The 22128-nt window shown below is 38.4% G+C and overlaps 1 protein-coding gene across 1 annotated transcript in view; it reads left to right on the forward strand.

The window, feature by feature from the left end:
• The window catches only part of LOC121329865 (F-actin-monooxygenase MICAL2-like), a 71254-nt gene that overhangs the window by 43858 nt on the left and 5268 nt on the right, over positions 1–22128 (forward strand). Inside the window, 9 exon segments of the mRNA XM_041275820.1 lie at positions 53–149; positions 7230–7419; positions 10541–10695; positions 12959–13036; positions 14029–14114; positions 14421–15585; positions 18753–18847; positions 19298–19390; positions 19743–19836. Coding sequence (XP_041131754.1) covers positions 53–149; positions 7230–7419; positions 10541–10695; positions 12959–13036; positions 14029–14114; positions 14421–15585; positions 18753–18847; positions 19298–19390; positions 19743–19836 — 2053 coding nt within the window.

Raw genomic sequence — 22128 nt, forward strand, 5'->3', positions numbered from 1 at the left:
ACTGCAGACTTCTCAATGTTATCAGATATTGACTGCAAACTGTATTTTTTAGGAGGACACAGGGCTGTCAAAGCAGGAGGAGGCTTGGTCTTCCCCAGACTCGGCAAATGCCTACACTGCTGCCATCACCTTGGAGGACAGCCCCTCAGGTACCATGACTTCCTTCCTTAGGAAAACCATAAGCTGGCCGATGCGTGTGATGCGGGATCTGTTTGATATCCCCAGGCGCCTGTCTCGCTGGATGCATGGTGTGATGCACGCCACCGGCCTCCATTTAAGGGACAATGCTGACGACTATGCCTATTTGTATGAGCTCTTGAGTCTCGGTGTGCCATTGCTGTGCATGCTTCAAGAGGTCCTTGTGCACATGTACCAAGAAGCAGCTCCCCCTACACTTGAATACATGCTTGAATGGGTGGAGAACTACTTAGGAGTAAAACTTATTTGAAGATCCATTTCAGATATGGTCCTCCGTGTACCAGATGTGCGCTTCAGTTTGGTGGCTAAGGCAAAGAAAGATTGCCTGACCTATATTTTTAAGGCTTTGCACAGGTTACTACTTGGTATTAAAATCTCATTAATACTGTGCCAGTAAGTAGGGTAGATGTACTGAAAGCACTTTAACCCTGGGACTCTCAAGCCCTGTAACTTCACCTGGGCTGTAGTAGAGTCGAAGGATGAATAGTGATCTGATTCAGTCAGAGGGTTTACTGAAATGTGTAGAACCTGTTACGAAACGTACAGCAACTATGCATTTTGCAAAGTGCAATGGAATTGCCAAAAGCTATTTTTACAAGCCATTTTTTAAGTATTGTTTTGAGTTTACATTTTTATACCGGTCATTTTGTTGCCAAGAAATACGAAACTAAATTTAAAAGTCATGGTTGGCTGAAAGTTATGTTTTGTATGACAGTGTGTTTCACTTTTTTTTTTCTTTTTAACTGTATGCACAGTGCTTTGTTTTTTAACATGTGCATTTGGATTTATTAAATGTCTTTTAATTACTATTGTAACCATTCACAGCCAACAACAAGTTTACACATTTTACTATTAAAACTCTAACCTTTGTCAGCACCAACTTCTATATAAAGAACATCTTCAGATTCACTGTCACTGGGAGAAGCACAGTACTTGGAGCTGTATGCCATGCAGAGAATTGTGTGTTTACGGGTGTGAAATAATACTAAACATGCATAATAAAGTAGCATCAATAAACATATTAAGTTGGTGTTGCCAAAGGTTTATGCTTTAGATCTAAACCAGAATCTGTACACTGGAAATTATTACATTTGAATACATGCATTCATTTTCAGATAGATGTTCAGTTCAGGGATCATGTACTATTCCTATGACACTTTATTACCATTTCAGTTTTACAAAGTCTGTTGATGTTTGATACCTACAGTACAGTCGATGGTATGAGGAGATAACTGAGGTTTACAGCATTATCTAAACTTGACTGTGGTAGGACACTGTGCCTCAACAATGAACCGTTCTCATTTCTGGGAACTAAAATAACAATCATTATCAAACAGGTAGCCTATGAGCTGTGCATATCCTACCAATGCTCCTTAGGTAAAGATTTCAAAATTGACTTATAGTACCATTATATTGACCTCTTGCTTGAGTGCAAATGAGAAGGTTCATTATTTTATTTCTAAAATAATTTTTTATTGTTATAAGTGTTTTTTTTAATGGCAAACCTCCTCAGATTTTTTCTTCTGTTTCTTTGCTTTAACAAAACTAAAAACTCTTTTCTTATTTTCTTTCCCCAACCTCTCTCTCTCTCTCTCTTTCTCTCTCTCTCTCCCTTCTATTTGCTTGTAGTCCCTTTGAACTTTCCAGTGATGCATCTAGTTGTAGGCTGAAGCATTACAGCTGGAAGGTTAATGTCCTGCGTTGTGTTTCGTGGCTGCTTGTAACACGTTAACCTTGTCGAAAATAAACTGCATGGCTCTTTTGAAGCATATTGAAGCATGTCAGCATTGTTGGCATAAACCATTCTAACCCAGCAATGCACTGACTGTAAGAGAGCTTAAATCAAATAGTTATTTCTTACCCCTTAAACTTTAATATTCCAAAACAGACATCTGATCAAACACTGAAACTTCTTATCATTGAAACGCAATTCAAAAAGATAGCAAGGGACTTGAAACTGCTGCATAGAAATTCCTTCAATGCTTTACAGCAGTGTGTTTGATGGGCTTTGTTTTACTAACAGAAATGCTTTAGCTTTTGTTTTTATATAGATTTTTTTTAGCTTAACAAACATAAAAACTGCACGTTTTATTTAGGCTGCGCTTGCAAATGTGTGCCTTGTTTTATTTAAACAGCCAGCTCTTGCGCTCTCTATATATATATTCCTATTTTATCTTCTGTTGCAGCACCCGCTTACCTTTCAGAAAGCCAACCAAGAAATTTGTCTTGTTCTTCCTAAATATATGGGTTGTTGTTGTTGTTGTTCATTCAGATAGTCTTCATTTTGCAAAATTTTTCAGAAGGTTTTTGTAAATTAAAATGTGCATCTATAAAATCACCTACAGTCCTGTATTTTGCACACAGTGAAACCATGTTTAGCTTTATTTATAATATTTAAGGCTGTAAGTAAAAAAAAATAAATGGATTGAATGCTTCATAAACTTGCTTCTGTTTTTTTTTTCTGCCCTTGTTTTTTCATTGCTAATAAACAGGAACACGTGCTGTATTTTATTATATCCAATTACTAAAAAGTTCAAACTGCAATGCCTAGAAATATTAAAATTAATACATTAAGCTTGTTCGTGGGGTTGGAGGTTTTTAATGACCCCTTCAAACTCCGGTATAGCTGAAGTTAAACACAGGGTATTCAGCTGAGTCTCCAAAGAATGGTCCTTGTTACAGAAAATACCTGTAGCTGATATTCTCAACCAGGACTTGTAAAATAAGAACCTGTTCTGAAATGTAAAGGACTGAAGATTAGTAAAGCTGGAAACAGCAAATCCTTTTAAAATAACTTGGGGGAGGGGTTAAATAATTATGTATTAACCAGGCGCTATAACGTTTATTAAACACCTAATAAATTGTAGACTGTACAGACTGTAGCTGCCAAAAGCTTAAAAAGACATCAGAGTTTTCTTAAACAATGTCTTTATAGCGTGTGCTTAAATAAAGTGGGTGTGGTCATTCTTTTAAATCAATTCTCATATAAGTAATGTTATTATTAACACAAATTACAAAAAAAACCCATCTCTGCACGATTTCTCTTAATTAAAGCAGCTGTATCACTGACTGCTTTATCCAAACCTGTTTTTGCCTTCAATGGCATTATAATGGCTTTGATATTTAGTTGGAACTGCCCTTTGTGTAATTACTTGAAACTTAACCAAGACAAATACATTGCAAGAAGAACGTTTAACCTGAATTATTCAGAATAAATATGAACAGGATTAGAGACAGCTGGAATTCTAAGTAGAGGCAGAATCGCGATGCCAAGATTTCTTTTACTTTAACTTTCCACATTACCCACACATTTCATTTAAAATGTTGACTAACTGGTAAGAAAATGAGCAAGGAGAAGAAGCATTTGAGAGTGTTAATTGAGCATATAGTTAATTGAGCAGAGTGTTAATTGAGGTATTTCACTGGCTGTGATATTACCTGAGCAGGTTTCGTGAAGGTCTGCTAGACGCTTTCCATCACTGATAAGACCTGCAGGTTGACATGCTGTATCCCTCAATGTCAGGAACATTAATGGGATTCTTGTGGGATGAAGTCATCATCTTGAGATGAACTTTCCACAGAAACTGAGCTGTAATCAAAATGGGTGTGCCAGAGATAGAGCCTTCAAACTGACAAGGCCAGAAGCTCATTTGCAATGTGGCTTATCACTGCCTTTTAAGGCTTGTGTTTGCAATACAGATTACAAATCTTGTTGGCATGTGAACACTGCCGTGTAACAGGGAAGGAAGAAATCGATTTATGAGTGAAATTGGTTGGTTTTATTCGCCAGCATAGTTCTATAATGACACCTGTATCATGTTCAGCTTGGTCCGAGACGCTAACCTGGTTAAAATTCATTTGCGCTGTAGAGATACAAACTTAAAAACAGCACTAACTTATTAAATATTTTTTTAAAAGCACCCTGATGTTCGTGGGTGTATTTTGCAGAAAAAATCATGAATTCTGTACAGATACAGAATTTCTAATGATTAGTGCTGGCTATTCATCCAAAGGCTGGGTGGTTCTACATCTCTCTGACAGGCTTCCCTTCATCTGTTCTTACTGTATTCTTCCTTTAATTCAGGTGGATGAGGAACAATAAAAAGAACACAGTCCTTCTTCGTGACCCGCGTTGTTTTCCCTGTTCAGAGCAGAATGGAATCGTTTCTAATTGAAGGCTTTACAGATATTAACACAACAATTGCACATTTGTATTATCACAGGTTCCTCTTATTCCTGATTGAATAGCGTTATTGAACAATAAAAATATAAAGCGGCACTCCTCAAACAATGTTTGCATGTGTCTGGCCAACAATATAAAGCATGTCTGGCCATTCAGTGGACAACACAGAACTTCATCTGCCTTCCAGCTGTTCTGCCTATTTACTGAACTGTACCAGAGTACATGTGATCTGTGTTTATTCTTGTTCTTGTTTTGCTGCATTGCACCTTCCTGAATTTCATGGAACTGTAGCTGCATTCCTTTCCCACTATGTCATACATCTGAAAAAAAAACAAGCCCGCTTCTATCAAATTATATACTGCAACTGGGTGCAACACTCTTACGTAAGTGATTGAAATGAATTTTGTAACTAGATGCCCTAAACTTCTTTCTTTTTTTCTTTCTTTCTTTGCTTTTTTAAATCAATTTTACTTGTGTCTGTTTTCCTGGAGAGCTGGTATCAATGCAATGCAGTGTCGATTCAAGGTAACCAGAGTCAAGTTTAACTTCAGGAAACTTCAGCTTCAATTAATGTAAATTGACCATTATTGGAACTGATGCAGGTCAATGTGTGGAGTAACCAGGAATTTATGGGAGCAGCACGGCTGTAGAGAATAGCCACGATATACTGAATGTGCAAAGACAGAGAAGGTACTCCAAAGTGGGCTTGCACAAGCCCTTTAGTTTTCTTTTTCTGACTAATTGGCTCATGGCCTTTTTTTTTTTTATTGGTTCGGATTGGCTCTTTGCTCCATAACTCTAGATATCTTTTAGACACACACTAGACTCTAAGAGAGACAAGAAAAAAAGCATTTTCCAAAAATAGGAAATACTGAACTGTGCCTTTAAGAATGCAAGGCGCACTGTCTGGCATTCACCTTTTTTTTCTTGATGGTCAGTGCAGGCACCAGAAGAAATTGATTGTGTTGGCTACAAGTCTGTATTTATAATGGTGAAAAAACAATACTTTCATGTACTTTTTTTTATGAGATTTTGGTCATTTACAGAGCTGGGTCCCTTTGGTCTTTTTTAATGTGCATTGTGCATTATATTGTAAACCCTTTAAACAATAGAGGGCTTTTTAACATTTTTAATAACTGAGACAAAAAAACAAATTTTTCCCTTGGACCTTTGTTGCACTCCTTTTATTTGCTTGGGTTGCTACTGAACCAGGCAGATTATGAGCCACAATAAAGAGGCAGAGCTCTGTGTAACGTCTGTATGATGTTTGAATTGGCTTTGGAATGGTCTATAATGTTTACATGAACTTGCTAACAATTTATGTCATTGACTTCTCTGCTGCCTCCTTTTTCATGCACCCTGTAAGGTCCAAGGCGTTCCAGGGCATGATGGGAAAAACAGTGTGGCTTCAGTGGAGGAAACAGGTTTTGTTATTCTTGGTCCAAAGGTCACATGCAGTATCAAAAGCCGGACAAGGGTGATTTCTATTTCATTGGAGTAGACATTACATCACCTATTGTACTTCCAAATAGATACGTGGGAATTGACCACTTTGTCATTAAAGCATGTGTATGCAGGCATACACTTTTCCTGTTCTGAGCATTGTGAATCAAATAATGCAGAGCAATTGCTTGCCAGTATGAAATATTCTGCCAATATCTGAAAAGGTTTTCCAAGCATATTCAACACTTGGATTACCCCAAAACCTGCTTTAACAATGCATCAATCATTGTCACACGGGGATAGCCTATAACAAAGACTTGTGCCAAACAAAGCAAGTCTAATTTGTATATTTGGGGATGGGGATAGAACGAGGTATGAACTCCAGACTATAGTTTCTGAATTGCTCCAATACGGAATTAGGCGATCAAGTTGATTAAGGCAGGTATCAGCTGTGAACAGTTAAGTAAGAAACAGGCCTGCCATTTGAGAAACTTTGAGAAAAATTTGAGATGGTCGTCTTCATGACATACAGAACGACTCCTTCATCTAAACTCTTGCAAATAGCGTGGAGATGACTTCATCTCAACAGTATTTTGACGTAATGCTGACACAGTATTTACCAAGTAAGTAGGGCATGTTAGATAAAGCATCACATGTGACTGAAATGATTGCAGGGCCACCTACATAACAGATTTTCTTTTTTTTTTTTGCTACCAATCGGTTTGTAAAACTCCCCCACAGCTGTATACAGTAATATACACTGCCTTTGTTTGATAACTGCATGAAACATCTGTGACTAAAGCTCAAGCTGAACAAAGTCAGCTACAAAATGCATGAAAATGAAGGTTTTATTGTGATTGTAAACCAACAGGCCATTTTGCCACAGGTAAGCAGGTAAAGTCCTTTAAAAACAAGTCACTGTTATTTTTTTGTGTAGTATTTTGACGGTTGGAATTTTTTTTCCGGGATCTCAATTGAAAATACACAGAGGATTCACTCAGGTAACCCAGCAGGCAGGAGACTCTCAGAAATGGGAAAACGGGAGAATGACAAAACACAGCCCAGAAGCTTTTTTTAGGTAAGGTAAAATTATTTATAATTCAAAAAGTCTACATGGACAACACAAAGAAGGTTATACTTAGTAATATATCATTAAGAACGTGTTACTTGTGTCTTAATGTTTAAATCCAGCCTTTGCAGCTAGTTCAATCTAGTAATTTGATCTGGTGCCTGCAGTGATCAATAACAAGAGAGCTGATAGGGGAATGTCAGACTTGTGCTCCTCTAATTCTTAACCATGTGCTTACAACATTTCTACACCAGGATGACCCTTTAAGGTATTGTCTTTTGTATTTACCAGCATCTACTTTAGCCTCCAGATGTTAGATGTTCTTTTTGTTTCCAGGTGGCTATTACAAGTACCTGGGTGACCCAACTAGCCCACAAAATTCTCGTACTCCAGAGAACAGGGTGCATGGAGATGAATATCATTCATTGTCCTCAGCCCAGACCTCTGTGAGAGCAATCCCTGAAGAAGACATGACAGATCATAACCTTCTGGCCGTGCATGTCCTGGTAGCCAATGACGCCAATGAGTAAGTATAAAGATCCTGGTATCTATTTCCACACTAGTTACTGTGTGCTTGTAGTCATGAACCCTGCTCACCATAACGATGTTGATAAAGACTTCTCACCCAAAATTTTGTATGATAGATGGATAGTTTCACTTAAAATATTGGTTTACTGATAAAGTTTTTAGCAAGGAGAAGAAGCCATTCAAACTGTTAATAGAGCAGATGGCTATCTCTGCTGCATAACCTGACTAACTTTACCTCCTTGTGCTCCGTCTTTCGGGTGAGACCTTGTTGTAAGTGACTCTGCAGCTGATGCATAGTTCACACACCCTAGTCTCTGTAAGTCGCCTTGGATAAAGGCATCTGCTAAATAAACAAATAATAATAATAATAATACATAAATAATAAAATAAATTGATGTAATTTAATTGATGTACCTGGCTGGCCCCTCCCTCTGACCTTTGGCTATGATATTACCTTTGAGCAGATTTTGCCAGAGATGTGCTAGATGCTTTCCATCACTGATAAGACCTGCAGGTTGATATGCTGTATCCCTCAATGTCAGGAACATTAAAGGGATTCTTGTGGGATGAAGTCATCATCTTGAGATGAACTTTCCACAGAAACTGAGCTGTAATCAAAATGGGTGCGCCAGAGATAGAGCCTTCAAACTGACAAGGCCAGAAGCTCATTTGCAATGTGGCTTATCACTGCCTTTTAAGGAGTAATCAATGGGTTCTGAAACTATAGCGTTACATGTTCCCAGGGGTAGTTAACACCCTGACAACTTATAACTTTAAAGTCTGGGGTTTGAGATCTGCCCTTTTCTGTTCCGTACCACGTCATGGATCGTTATTGCTATGTTACCTTTATGACAATGTGGGCAATAATCCTTACGCTGTCAGTGCACTAGAGCAAACTTTTTGAAAAGAACTTTGAAACAGACTTTTTAAAGCTTGTGCTTGCAATGCATTTTACAAATCTTGTTGGCATGTGAACACTTCGGCAGCGTACCAGGAAAGGAATACGTGGCTATCTGGGTTTTTATAGTACTACAGTTATAGGGCTTATCTTTTTTTTGATAACTTTTAGATTAAATCATTGCATCTACTTTTTTGTTTATTTTTTCCTTATATTTAAAAAAAAAAAAAAAAACTCCAGCGTCTCTGTTCCTTCTTGGCCTGTCGTTTCTAGAAAGCATCGTGAAGAATTTTTTTTTGTTTACTTTGGTTTTCCACCCTTCCATTTACTTTGCAGGCAGTTCAAATGCTTTGGCAGATGATTTCTTGCAACCATTGCATAGCCCACTGAAGGTCTGAACACTTATTTGTGAGACTAAATGTCCGTCAGGTACAAATGAAATGCATTGTACCTTCTGTAGAAAGAGATGCAGAATATGCTGTTCAAAAGGATGATTCACAGTGTAAAAGAAAAGTATGCAAAGTTTATTTTTCAAAGAATTTCTGCAAAATTCAGAAACAGGAGCAGACACACAGATCACATGCTATGTTGAGTGCATGTATGACATCGTTATTTAAGTAATGTTATTTGACATGAAAACTAGAATCCCAACCACTTATAGCAGTTGTGCTGTAGCGCAAGATGGAAGCCACTTCAACTTGAGGTTTAGCAGTTGTCAGTAGCTGTTGGGGCAGCATGGTTCTTCTTCATCAATAGCAGATAACGTTTGATCTACAAGTGCTGTTTAGCTTCCGAGGGACGGGAATGGGAGAGTTAACATAACTTTCACTTCAGTTCAATCAAGCGTAAATCCATCTCAGGAATCTCAAGGTGCTTTAAAATACAATGGCTTTTCAGTGTGGACATGAATCGTTTCACTTTGTGTCTTAAAGGTTTTACCTTGAAAATTTGAATAATTTTTAAATTACAATTTAAGAAATGTGCAATGGGGGAGTTTTTTTGTGTAGTGTATTGATGGCAAAGAACTGAAGCCTCAAAAGAAACGCTGGGTGAAATTCCTGGCTCCTGACTCACCTAAGCCTGTCCTAATCTGTCCTAGTCTAGAACCATGTTCAATTAACTGAGATAAACATCCACTCTGTTTGCTGTATATTTGATGTTTTTTAAAGCAGTAGCTACATGGCCAATTAATTGGATCCAAGATCAATCTGAATTGATCGTCCTGTGAAAAAAAAGTCAAATCTCTAAAATATAATATTTTACAGTATAGTGCAAACACATCCTATCAGCGTGCCTGTGCTAGAACTGGACTCTCAGGGTGAACGCGACTGACTTTGGGTGAAAGCGACTGCCTTTGTCACAGACTGAAATACCACCCACCTTTTAATTGAATTTGTCTTTTCAAACTTGTAACTAAACCCCAGATCATTATTATTTGTTTATTTAGCAGACGCCTTTATCCAAGGCTACTTATGGAGACTAGGGTGTGTGAACTATGGATCAGCTGCAGAGTCACTTACAACAACGTCTCACCCCACAGACGGAGAACAGGGAGATGAAGTGACTTGCTCAGGGTCACACAATGAGTCAGTGGCAGAGCTAGGATTTGAACTGGACCACACATCATGTTGGATCCATTATACAAACCTTTTCAGTCTGAGAAGTGGGTTTCGTACGTCACACTGGTTTCATATTATTCATGTGTGTTTTCACATAATTCAGATTGGACTTTACATTTCACAGTAAGATAAGGAAATGTGAAGAGGGAAGTCATTTCATACATACAGCTCTGGCCAAAGGTTTAGCATCCCCCTATAGAATGAACTAATCTTTCTTCATAAAGTCAAATGAAACCTGCTGAATAAAGTTACGTTAACATATTGAATTACATACCGCTTTGTAGTTTTCCATATACTTAACGAAAAACTTGAACAATTTGACATTTCGAAATCTAACATGAAATACTGTACTTCTATTATGGCTTCCGGTAGACTTTGCAATATCATTTTGTAGTTTCTTTGATTACATGGTGTTAAATAAAATATCTAAATTATATTCATATCGTTTTTTTTGGTTTTTATGATGTCTCAATCCTAAAATTCTTGGTGATGCAAAACTGTTCGCATGTGTTGTTTTGTTATCTTTACTGTACTACACATTGGAGATGTATTGCTTATTTCATGTTCATACATTTACAAAGTTATTTCTGCTTCCTTCAAAGTCAGTGTTCAGACACCGAATCTGACCCCTGCGGAAGCTCCTTGAATAGCACAGGAGCAGAGATCCCAGATTTCAACTCCTTTTCACCCCAACCAGTCACAGAAGCACACTTCAGAAGAGAGGACTGCGACCTGAGAGAGGAAAACTCTGATGATGGTAGGATAACCTTACATATTTTTCAATAATTATTATTTGTTTATTTATCAGACACCTTTATCCAAGGCAACTTATAGAGACTGGGGTGTGGGAACTATGCATCAGCTGCAGAGTCACTTACAACAACGTCTCACCCCAAAGACGGAGCACAAGGAGGTGAAGTGACTCGCTCAGGGTCACACAGCGAGTCAGTGGCTGAGCTGGGATTTGAAGTGGATACCTCCTGATTACAAGCTCTTTTCTTTAAGCACCAGACCACACAGCCTCCTATGATACAGAGAGAGAAACAAAGTTGAGCTTTATAACACTAAATGAACAGAGTGCAGCACGTACATCAAGAGAGCACAGCCGTTGGCTTAACCACATATCCACTATTATACTTTACATCCAGATGCAGTGTTTTAGTACATGACTAATTTCACTTCTTAGTTTAAAATCTCCTGTCCACCAATCATTGTCACACTACACTGTCCTTACTTTAGCCACCAGTTCAATCTTTTTCATCAGAAATCAAGACACTATTATTATTTTTTATTTACTAATGCATGACCTGAACCTTATTTATTCAGGTGGCAAACCTAATTAGTAAAAACCCATCAAACCCCATAACATTTCAGGAACAATCTGCTCAAAATGTAATATCAGGTACTGTTATCATTCCTAAAAAGCAAACAAGCGAAGTGGAGCATGAATTTGGCGAAACAGTCCTTCCACCTGATTCTCTAATCAGTCTTGCCCGTTGAATCCCGCATTGCAGAGAATCCCTGCTCGGGGAAGATAATGAGGATCGTGTTTATGTGTTCTGACTTTTTTTCTTTGTTTTTTTTTCTTTCAATAACATCGGAGACCACTATTCTTTGCGTTTACACATAACACTCAAAGGAATATTGTTGCTGCATACTAGTAGCAGTAGTACTGTCCCGTCATTTGCAAAAGGATCTGAGGTCAGCAGAAGTATGCAAATCAAGTTTAAGTAAGTTCATTCTACATTATGTACAGCAATGCAGCTAAGATTTAGGGCCGTATTCATAATGCAAATACATGTGTGCGATTTTAGTAAGAGGTCTCTATACTTTAAAATGACAGACATACACACTAATGCAAATTAAAAACTAGCTACAGAGCTCAGGTCTGATCTGGTATTATGCAATGCGATGGTGACATTATATCTGATAATTTGACATATGGTCAGCACCATTGGATACTGTACATGATCGCCAAAGCCACCTTACTGAAAATAACTGTATTGACGAAGGCATTAGAGGAAACGCTGTTAACTTAGATTTACCTCATTTAACTGAGTTGTAATCTAAGTGTTCAACTGTTCGTGTTTGTAAAGACTTTTCATTCTGATGGGCTGAATTTAATGTAAACCTGCTTCCCTGCGCTTATAAGCAAAACAAGGGCACTGGTAATCAAAAATGTGATCTGTTGCACAGTAATGAAGTACGACTGGAGATATTTATTATCCCACACTGAGAGTAGCTCACTAACTGTTCTGGCCTGCCTGAACTGATGAAGCAAGTTCCATATTTTCAAATACATAAAATACATACAAGTTTTGAATTGCTATTAATGATTAAATGTAAACGACTGGGTGGCGATTGAACAAAACAAGGTTGTAAATGAGTGCTGCTGAATGAAATTGGCCAGGTAACTACCTGAACAGGTAGGCCTGCTATGTCCCCTTATGGAAATACGCTTAGTGCCTCCAAAGTGTATAATAAAAAATAAACTAACATACATGGTTGAATGTAAAATAAGAGCATTTAAAAGTTTCTAAATACTAAGCTTCATTGGGGTAGATTTCCAAAACTTTCCCCCAGTCTTCAATTCCGGAAACTTTTTTAAAGGAGAAAAAACATGAAAACCCTGCTGGCATTTCAAAACTAGAACAAAGCAGCTAAGCAGTACGATTTGAGGGTAAGGCACTCTTAAATTGTTTCTCAGTTATATTCATGTGCAGTTAATTAAAGACTGGACGAAGTGTTTTGAAAACCTGCTCCGTTTGTTATTTTTAATAGTTCTTTTTGGCACAATCCTTTTGAATTATATTTTAAGAGCTTTTTTTTTTTTTTTTTTTTTTTAACAAGAAAATAGAGCTTGTATTTTAGGAAATCTGACTGTGCCGATAAATATTTTCCTGCTGTCACAGTTGATTAAAGAGCCATTTATTGCCTTGCTATTCTTCCTAATTTGTGTCATATTTTAATTCATTGTTTGCTTACTAATTTTAATAATTGATATACATATTTCTGGCCAGCTATGCAGCTCTCCAGTCAGCTGCAATCATCTCCGCCATCACTATTTGACAGGCATAATAAATGGAGAATTCAGACAAGTAAGTATTTCAATTCTCTAGCCCTTGCCACTGCTTCATTCTGAGCTCTATGTGTTAAATCCTGTATTATCATTGTATTAGTAATACTAGACTAGGGAAATAAATATCCAGCTGGACAAATGTTTTCACTGAGTCACCAACATTGCATGGATTAAAAAACAAAGCACTAGTCAGCAGCCACTAGTAACATTTCGAGAACCATACTCAAAAACGTTTCAGTGAATCCCGCTTAAAGCGTCCACGCTAAATGACTGTTTCATGGGATTAATGCATAGTGTACAAGCACTATTTCTAGCCCTGTTGATCAATTTCATGTTAATAAGCATTCACCCACTAGAGGGTGCTGCTGATCTCTGGTACACTACAGTCTTGCGAAGCAGATTCTATTACCCGGGTGCACCCGATTTGACGGTAATCAATGCATTCCATAGGCGTAATCATGACACATCAGACTCATTTGAATAGTCTGTGAGCGACACATGGGGTCCGTAGGTGATAATCAACGCAGTGAAAGGGACTGAGGATAACACGTTTCTATAATTATTTTGCCACATAGTACAGGATGCAGCCTGTCTAGCTGTGAAAACCGTTCATTGCGTTGATGATCACCTACGGACCCCATGTGTGGCTCATGGTGGGGTGGGGTGAGAGGGGTGGGGGTGGGGAGGCACATATTCAATCAGTAAAGCCTGGTGAAATAATGCTGGGTTGTTTTTCTCTTTATTAGTTTTTTTTGGATTTGCTTTTTTCAAACAGCACACATTATATCAAATGTTTGGCATTTATTTTGAACTCATTTGCCCAAACATGTTTGTGCAGCTGGTGTATATGCTGTTTGTTAATTTTAGTTAAAAAATAAATAAACTCAGATGATCATTAGATTTCAGATCTGAACTGAATATTGTATTTGACTGGTTTTTATGGATATAATGGATGTGTGTTTTACAGTTTTTTAATTTTTTTTTTTTATGGATGTACTTTCTTAAATCCAGCTCTGCCTTCAATGATGTATAAGAGATCTTACCGACGCTCTGGGGATCACACCCACAGCGTTCCAGAAGAACATTCCAGAGCTCAGGTGGGAAACTGTGCAATTCAAAGTACAGATTAATATTTTATAATGTGGATCGTTCTCATGTAAGACACACATGTGACTTCAATAATATAGAAATAGGACACCTTAGCTTTATCATATGTAAGATTGCAAACATATGTGTTAGTATACACATACACCATTAAGCTTTTTAATGTTATAAGTTTACTACATGTTGTTTATTGGTCTTCGTTATGAAGACACTTGACCCAATCACTGGTGTGACATGCCTTTGACATGCCTTAAATGGAAAGTGAATTGATATATTTGTATTCTCATATTTATATACAGAAGCTCTCTGGTCAGAGTTCATCTGAGCATTTACAAAGGCATTCTGAATTGTGTATCCCGACGGAGACAAGCACAGACAAGAAGATACCATCACACATTGCTGACAGGGAAACCCCATTTACAGATACCAAAGGAGGCGCTGATAGTCTGTTTCCAAGTCCTTATTCTACAGACACAACCAGAATAAGTGTCACGTGCCACAGTGAAGGACAAAGTGCAGATGTATCTAAAGAAACCAAACAGCTGATAAAGAAAAGATTAACTTTGTCCCTTAAAGAGAAAGCTAAGTTACTCGACTGGGAACTGCCCTCCCCAGAGGATACAGCTAGGCAGACAGATCAAGGAGATAACAGAAACTCGAGAGCTAGTGATCATGTCGGTTCTTCAACTAGTGTTGCCAAAGTGGCTTCAACTGTGGCTTCCAGCAGTGTGGTAGAACTGCCAAAAGTGCCTTCTTCCAGCAGTGATAATGACAGTGAAGTCTCTCACTCCCCTCTACAATTTTTAGCCAATGTTTTTAGAAAATCTTTCAGAGGATCCAGCAGCACTTCTTCGAACGTTGGAAGGACTGAGAAAACTACGGACAGGGCTAGACCTCTTTCCGAAGGATCTTTTTTTGACTTTAGCGCTGTGTTTGGCAAACCAGTGGATGTGTTGACCAGCAATGAGCCATCTCAAGCATCTTCACAACTACCGGCATCAGAAATGCAGTTGCAGAAAACAGCTGGGGCAGGACAGCCTGTCATCAAGGTAACTCCCTGCTCTGGTATCAGTAGTGAAGGATCTGTGCAGGGTCCCTCAAGGAATACCAGAAGAGTCAGGGTTGAAGCCCATGATACAATGGAGGATGATGTGCCAGGATTATTAGAAAAGGCTTCATTGAACGAGAAGCCAAGCAGCTCCTCCAGTGACGATGTGTCGCTTCTCTCGCGGAGAAAACCCGGTTTCTTTTCCTCCTTGAGAATAAAGAAGCCAGAACAGACGAAGAATGGTCAACAAAGTTCGGAAGACGTAAGAGGCAAGAGTGATATCTGGAGGCTTCTTACCAGCTTTAGAAAGAAAGGGCTTGAGAAGGAAACAAAGCAAACTCCAATGAGTGCACTTCCTGCAGACTCATTATCAAATGGGACGTCAACTTATGTTCCATCTGCAGCAAAAAAGCCAGGTAAAACCTCATGTTTTCGGATTTGTTTTCTCCCCTAGACAACGTTTTGGTACATTTGTGAATGATAAGTTACCTGGTGGATCTACCTACCTACAGCTTTGGCTTGTCCCGATGGGGTATTGGTTGATCAAAGCAATGCTTTAGCTGATTGGCCTAATAGTTTGTGCTTTAAGAGTCACAAGGCTGACAAAAGGCCCAATAAAACATTAATTATTTTAAGCTTCCACAATTTGAGATGCATAGGGTTAGAGAAAGTAATAAATACTGTGTAACATATTCACCTGAATATTGAATGGCACCTGCAAGATGGAGAGCAGACGTTGTGTTACTAATGACTTTATGCCATTAGCAATATGCATGTCTGCTGCTTAGCACCTGAGAGACATAAATAGCATTTACTGCACTCAATAAACTCCATAAGTGATAATGCTCTTGAGAATGGTAAAATTAGAAACTTACTAAAAGATTAGATACTAATACAACCAATGGCCTTTAAAGTGCTGTAAAAAAAAAAAAAAAAAAAACCCTGCTCTGAGCAATGAAGCTTTGCATTAACTCAGGGCTTTCAAGCGGATGTCTTGAGCCATATCTTGCTCACTGGGATCCAAATTCTGGCTCTTTAGATTGAGAGGCAGAGTGTCCAACTGTAGGTCTGTTAACAAGCTCAAAAAGAAGACTGTACAGCCAAAAAAAAATAGTTGTCTTAGGTGAACAATACGATAAAAACACACAAAACCAACTTGTTAAAAAAAAAAAGAAAAAGTGTGCTACTATTTAGTGAGCTTTCAACTAAACTGATTTAAGGTTACAATCTGCAATATTTAACAGCCCGCTGGCTGTCGGCATGCCCAGTTTATGAATAAAACACAGATTTCTATTCATGAAACTGTTCTAGAATGTGTTGCCTTCTTTTACATCAGTCTAGAACAGTTGCACGGAATTATCATTTTATTTAATTAGTAAAAAAAACAACAACAAATAAGCAGCTGATGCAACCCTGATTCCTGCAATGCTGTGAAACACAAGGAAACTTGCAGACAACTATTTCCGGCAACTGCTGGTGCAATTAGTTGATTGCAACATCTTTAAGACGTTTTGACCAAACTTGAAATTGTTTTGATGTTCTTGCACCCCCCTTCACACGGAGAACAAGTGTGTTGCCTGAAAAGCTGCCAGCAAATGTTTCCTGAAAGTGTCCTTGTGTTTCGTGGTTTACCAGTAAGTGCTGGTACTATACACCATATGGACACTATTTGAATCTTATAAAAAATTGACAGCATTTTACAAAGGATTCTTGATGGTGTTTTGATTAGAACTGATTGAGATCGTTCCAGGCTGTTAGCAGATAATTGATGTGGTCAATATGTGTTAGAAAATGTGAAACATAACAGCAGAAGGAGGATGTTCAATCAAGACCAGCTTTTAAGAAACCAATTTGCCCCACAGTATTATGGCAGGTTAACTTGTTTGGGGTGTATGCAGTATAATTCCCCCACACCTTTCAAGAGCTGCTGCTTACTGCAGAGATGAAAATATCAATGTTATTTACTCAGCAAGGAATGCTTTTGGTCACCTAGCATAAGCCAACTTTACCTAGCATAAATATTCATAGTTATATTTAAAAATGTGTACTTTGAATTTACACCTGTTGCACATAATATTTGGCTTGAAGTAAATGTCGTTCTAGTTGTGCAAAGTAACAAGCCAGTCATCTAAAAGACAATAGCGCAGAGGATTTGTTTCCAATCCAGGAAGCACGCTGTTAAGGGGTTTGTGACACCTGCATTTGTCAGTTAAGCAATGTGACGATGTTATGAACTAGCTAATCTAAAGGAAACGTTTATGGTGATAGATGCTGATAAAATATTTCTGTTGCATGACAGTGTGAGATATGAACTGGTTCCGCAAGTGCTTTTGCTTATTATTACACTTTTGTTTCCATTTTTTTTTGTTGATATGACCAGACTTTCTGACGCCAGCTATTTTACATTGAACAGATGTCATGATGCAAATGTGGGTGCCAGATGCTGTGAGCTACCTTAGGGTAATATGCCTAATAGCTGCCTTCAACACCGAATCCAATTATGAGGCAGCACAAAAGTCACTAAGTCATTTAAGCCAGCATTCAAAATTCAGCTACCCAATTTAATAGAACAGATACCTGGTTTAAAACCATTTAGACCAATGAAATCCACGTCATTTTGCCTTTTAGCAGCAGGTCACTCTGGTTTTGTAAGTGACACTTTTCATGGCTGGAGAGTCTCATCAAGCCTTACGTTTAGAGAATGACTTTTGCCTAATTAGCTTAATTGTTTAGTGGTTATCGTTTTCTAATATAACAAAGGATGCAAGAGTGCGCCTTTAGGTTCACCGTTCAGAGTTCTAGAATAAAATTAACATCTGCTGGTGTTCCAGTCGGATGTCCTGCTTTCTAAAGAAATACAGATTTAGTTTAGCTCCATGTAAGTTTTATAGACAAAACTCACACCTCATAATCACCAGTGATGGGAAAGGAGGATTCAGTGAAACATAATTAGATATATATTTCACACAATATTCCTAGAATCACGAGGGGAGAAAAAATAAATAAAAAAATCGATGGGACTTCCTGCAAGGCAACATGTTGCATTGACAGAACCCAGGTCAGTTGGTTATAGGGCAGCTTGCAAAAGCCTTGAGGCAGTCTATCAGTGCTTCTTTTTATTGTCAGCACAGCTACAGTACAGGACAGTCTACCCAATGACAGTAAGCAATGTGCTTTAGGAATTCTTAATGAGTCAGTACACTGGTTCTAAAAGCATGTCTGGTCGAATAAGTATTCCTTAAGTCTCAGTCTATCTCTACTTCCATGTCTTTTCTTTCTTTTTACTATTTTTTCCACCTCAGGGATGGAAATAAGACTCCTACTGCATAGCAGTTTGACCCATTCCAGGTTTTACTACAAGTGTGATTAGCCACAGTGTATAGGCAACAAGCCCAGGTGTGTCTTAATATACTCCAAGTAAAACTAGGAAGGGATCAGATTGCTGTGCAATGGGAGTCTTATTTCCATCCCTGCACCTTTTGAAGTTCATCTCTCTCAAAGCACTGCAAAGTGTGTCGCAAGACCCCACGTTCAGATTCCCAGCAGCCTCAAGAAGACGTTTCTGTTGCCTTCCACATTTCAGGCCCCAGTCAGCTGCCTGTGGGGAGCTTCATAAACCACCAGGAGGACAGCTCCTCCAGTGAGGACCCTGAGGAGAAACCTGCTTCAAAACTAAAGGTACCTTCAGAAATCAGGACCGTGCTCGAAAGACAATGGAGTCATCGGGTATGATCAGGCAGCCCTATTTAGCAACACTTTTCTAGTGCTTAATCAACATTGCTGGTACATATGAACTAACACATGATTGTCCCCTCACATATAAGTAAATCAACACGGAAAAGCCTTGTGTCTGATAATGCTGTCCCTGTGCAATTCAACTTCAAGCAACTGTGAATTCAGTATTTACTATGTCATTTTACTACACATGTCACAGAGAGGTGAATGCAACACCTTTTGTGACTACAGTATGGTCTTAGATTGAGTTATGGGCTTCTTTTTAAAGCCAGGGACCTCTGAAGCTGATCAGTTTTTTACATGGCAGGCAGTGGGAGTTTGCTGCTGTGTGCGGTCGTTCAGACCAGCCTGTTCTCAGGACTTCAATAGCATTGTGTCTAATTGTCTGTTCAGGCGAGTACCAGCTTCAGAAGAAAGAGGAGGCAGGAGAAAGTCATCCAACATCAGGCACGGCAAGAAGAGCTAAAAAGACTCCACAGGGCCCAGGTAAGCCTGACAAACACGCAGTGGAGATGAATTAGTTATTAATCAACCAATCACATATTTCTTGTTGGTGCTAAGAGGCTCAGTAGCCTTTCATGTCTGGATGTCAGGGTCACGGGTAAAATAAGTTAGGTGGTCTCTACAAACCCGACACACTTCAGCATGACTGAGAATCTGTTTAAGAGAGGTCTTGTTCGGGATTGAGGTGCACTCGGAGCTACTGTACATTGAGTTTGCTTGGAACTCCTAGTCAGCCAGTATTGAAGATCTCAATGCAAAGCTATGTCAGCTATAACTCGATCGATGGTACTCTTAAAGGCAACCAGAGTGACTCTCTGTCATCAATGCGCTCCAGGTTATACAGAGGCAGCTGCAGGAGGTGGAGGAGCGGCAGAGAGCCTTGGAGGAGCAAGGTGTTAAACTGGAAAAGGCGCTGCGGGGGGAATCAGGTTAGTGACTGAGCTGAGATGACAGATGTGTTTGTATTTTACCGGCTGGAAAGAGGAGAGGAGCGAGTGCCTTCAGATAATGAGTGTAGTGAGAGAGGGGAGGCATCTCTTTGCTATCCAGCTACACCTGCCACACAGCATCCTCTGCTATGTCAGTCTTTTCTCTCACTGAAATCTCATTCTCTTTCCTCCTGGTTGATTGAAGCAGTGCCTTTCCATACCAGGTGGCTGTTTGGAAGTCATTTCACCTCAGAGCTGAATGCCTGTCAATTTGACATGGCTTTGGAGGGAAGTGTCTTAATAGGAGTGGAATCTCTGTACAACACACCTTGCCCCTGCATGAAAGGCTCTGAATCGTGATGTGAGGGTGATTGCATTACTTAGGTCTGTGGCTGTAGCCAGAATGATGGATTAAGGTAGAGCTGAGAAATTACAGCTGTCTCTTTATAAAGAAATTGGTAATGCAGTTAACTGCTATGCTTGTGCCTTTGGCAACTTGTGTCTTGTTTTCAAGCTCTGACTGATTCTTATGGGGATAATCACAAAGGATGCATCTAATGTTGACAGGGCATTTCATAGCTCAAAATTTGCTTTGACCCGCTGTATCGGGAGTGGCTTGTAACTTTAAGCATCCTACAAAGCATCCGAACTGTGAAATGTATAATACATTTCAATTCAATATTCATTCATTAAAGAAATGACACTGCATTTGTATGCATAGTAATATTTCAATAGGTGAGGCAAAGGCATTACTAGAAGCATATAATTCTGCATACAGTGTTCCTGCTTTATAAGGCAGACCTTTATACTGTGGAACTGGTTATAAGGCCATACAGTCATGGCTCACATTTGCCCCATAATGCCATTACATTAGCACTAATGATCTTAATACTGCGGTACAAAGAGGTGCAGTGTATTAAAGCACATCATTCTCTGGAAATGCTAATACTGGCTACTAATAATGTATTCATGTTCAAAATGCACAGTCATTGTAGTCTGTGAATATGAATGCAGTGAATTGCTGGGTAATTCTTTATCAGGCTTTCAGTTTAAAATGCCTGTTTCTACCTGAGTCGCAGAACATTGAAAAGCGAGTTATTTTTTTTTTTCAATTACAGGCTTGCACTTTGCATGACCTCCTATGGAGAGCTTGGACTAGCTGGGAGGCAAAAGAAGGAGAGAAATGCAATATAACATGATTAGTGTGGCCGTGATTTTTCTTTCAGTGTTGACAGTAGCGCTCCTTTCACTATTTCAGCTGTTAAACTCTAAGCCTCATTAGGATCAGCGCAATATGATCAAGGCATGTTTTATTCCTTTTACAATGATGTGTTAATTTCACAGCACCGAGTCACTGCAGTATACACCAGCAATGGAGAGCTAGGCCTAGGCCTTTGGGCTAGAAGGTTGAGTTTCAAATTGAATTTCATGAAACAAATACCAGAGTTTATTTTACTGAAATTAATTGAAAGCACCATTTGTCAGTTTTGAGATTGAAAATAAAGACATATTTTTAAAATGAATTAAATCAAATACAGCATCAAAGTACTTAATGGTGGAAAATTACAATTACAATACAAGAGAAATCATTCAGTTCATACCGAAAAGCCTTACATTTTAAAACTGTTTTTTTTTTTTTTTTTGTTATCCCAAACTTATTCATATATTCAGACAAATGCTTTATATTTTATTGTTGTAAGGGGGTTTTAGTCAGTTTTAGTTTTTATCATTTCTCTTTTTGCTTACTGAAAACATTCATAACATTTGATATATTTACTGTACTGTAAAGCAAATCTATTGAAAAGTAAAGGGTTTCGTCTAAAAGAAGCAGCAATTTTTGACAGATTTGTTTGAATATTTTTTCTTTTTTTAATGATTACCAGCTGAATAACTGCTGCTTTGCAACACACTAATACTGTTTCAGAACATCAATTTTCTACGGTACTGCTAAATGGATAACGATGATGGAAAATGTATTGGTTTTCATTTGCTTGACATAATGAAGGGCTGTTTGAATATAGACATTTTATTGTGATAATGTTTATTATTTTAAAACAGACTGAAGTGGAGAGGAGCAACGGTAAAGAGGGTTATCTAAGACAATATTTTTTTTTTCTAAAACAAGCTTGCAAATGTAACCCTGATATACCCAGAACCGGAATACATGCGTTGAACAAAAACTATCAACTAAACTGGGCTGCTCTGTTTTTTCATGTGTCACAATTCCAATTAGTGTGACACATTTTAGTACATAAATGCATGGAACATGTCTCCACTAATGAAATCCCAAGG

Source organism: Polyodon spathula, chromosome 17 (assembly GCF_017654505.1).
Source record: "Polyodon spathula isolate WHYD16114869_AA chromosome 17, ASM1765450v1, whole genome shotgun sequence".
NCBI lineage: Eukaryota > Metazoa > Chordata > Actinopteri > Acipenseriformes > Polyodontidae > Polyodon > Polyodon spathula.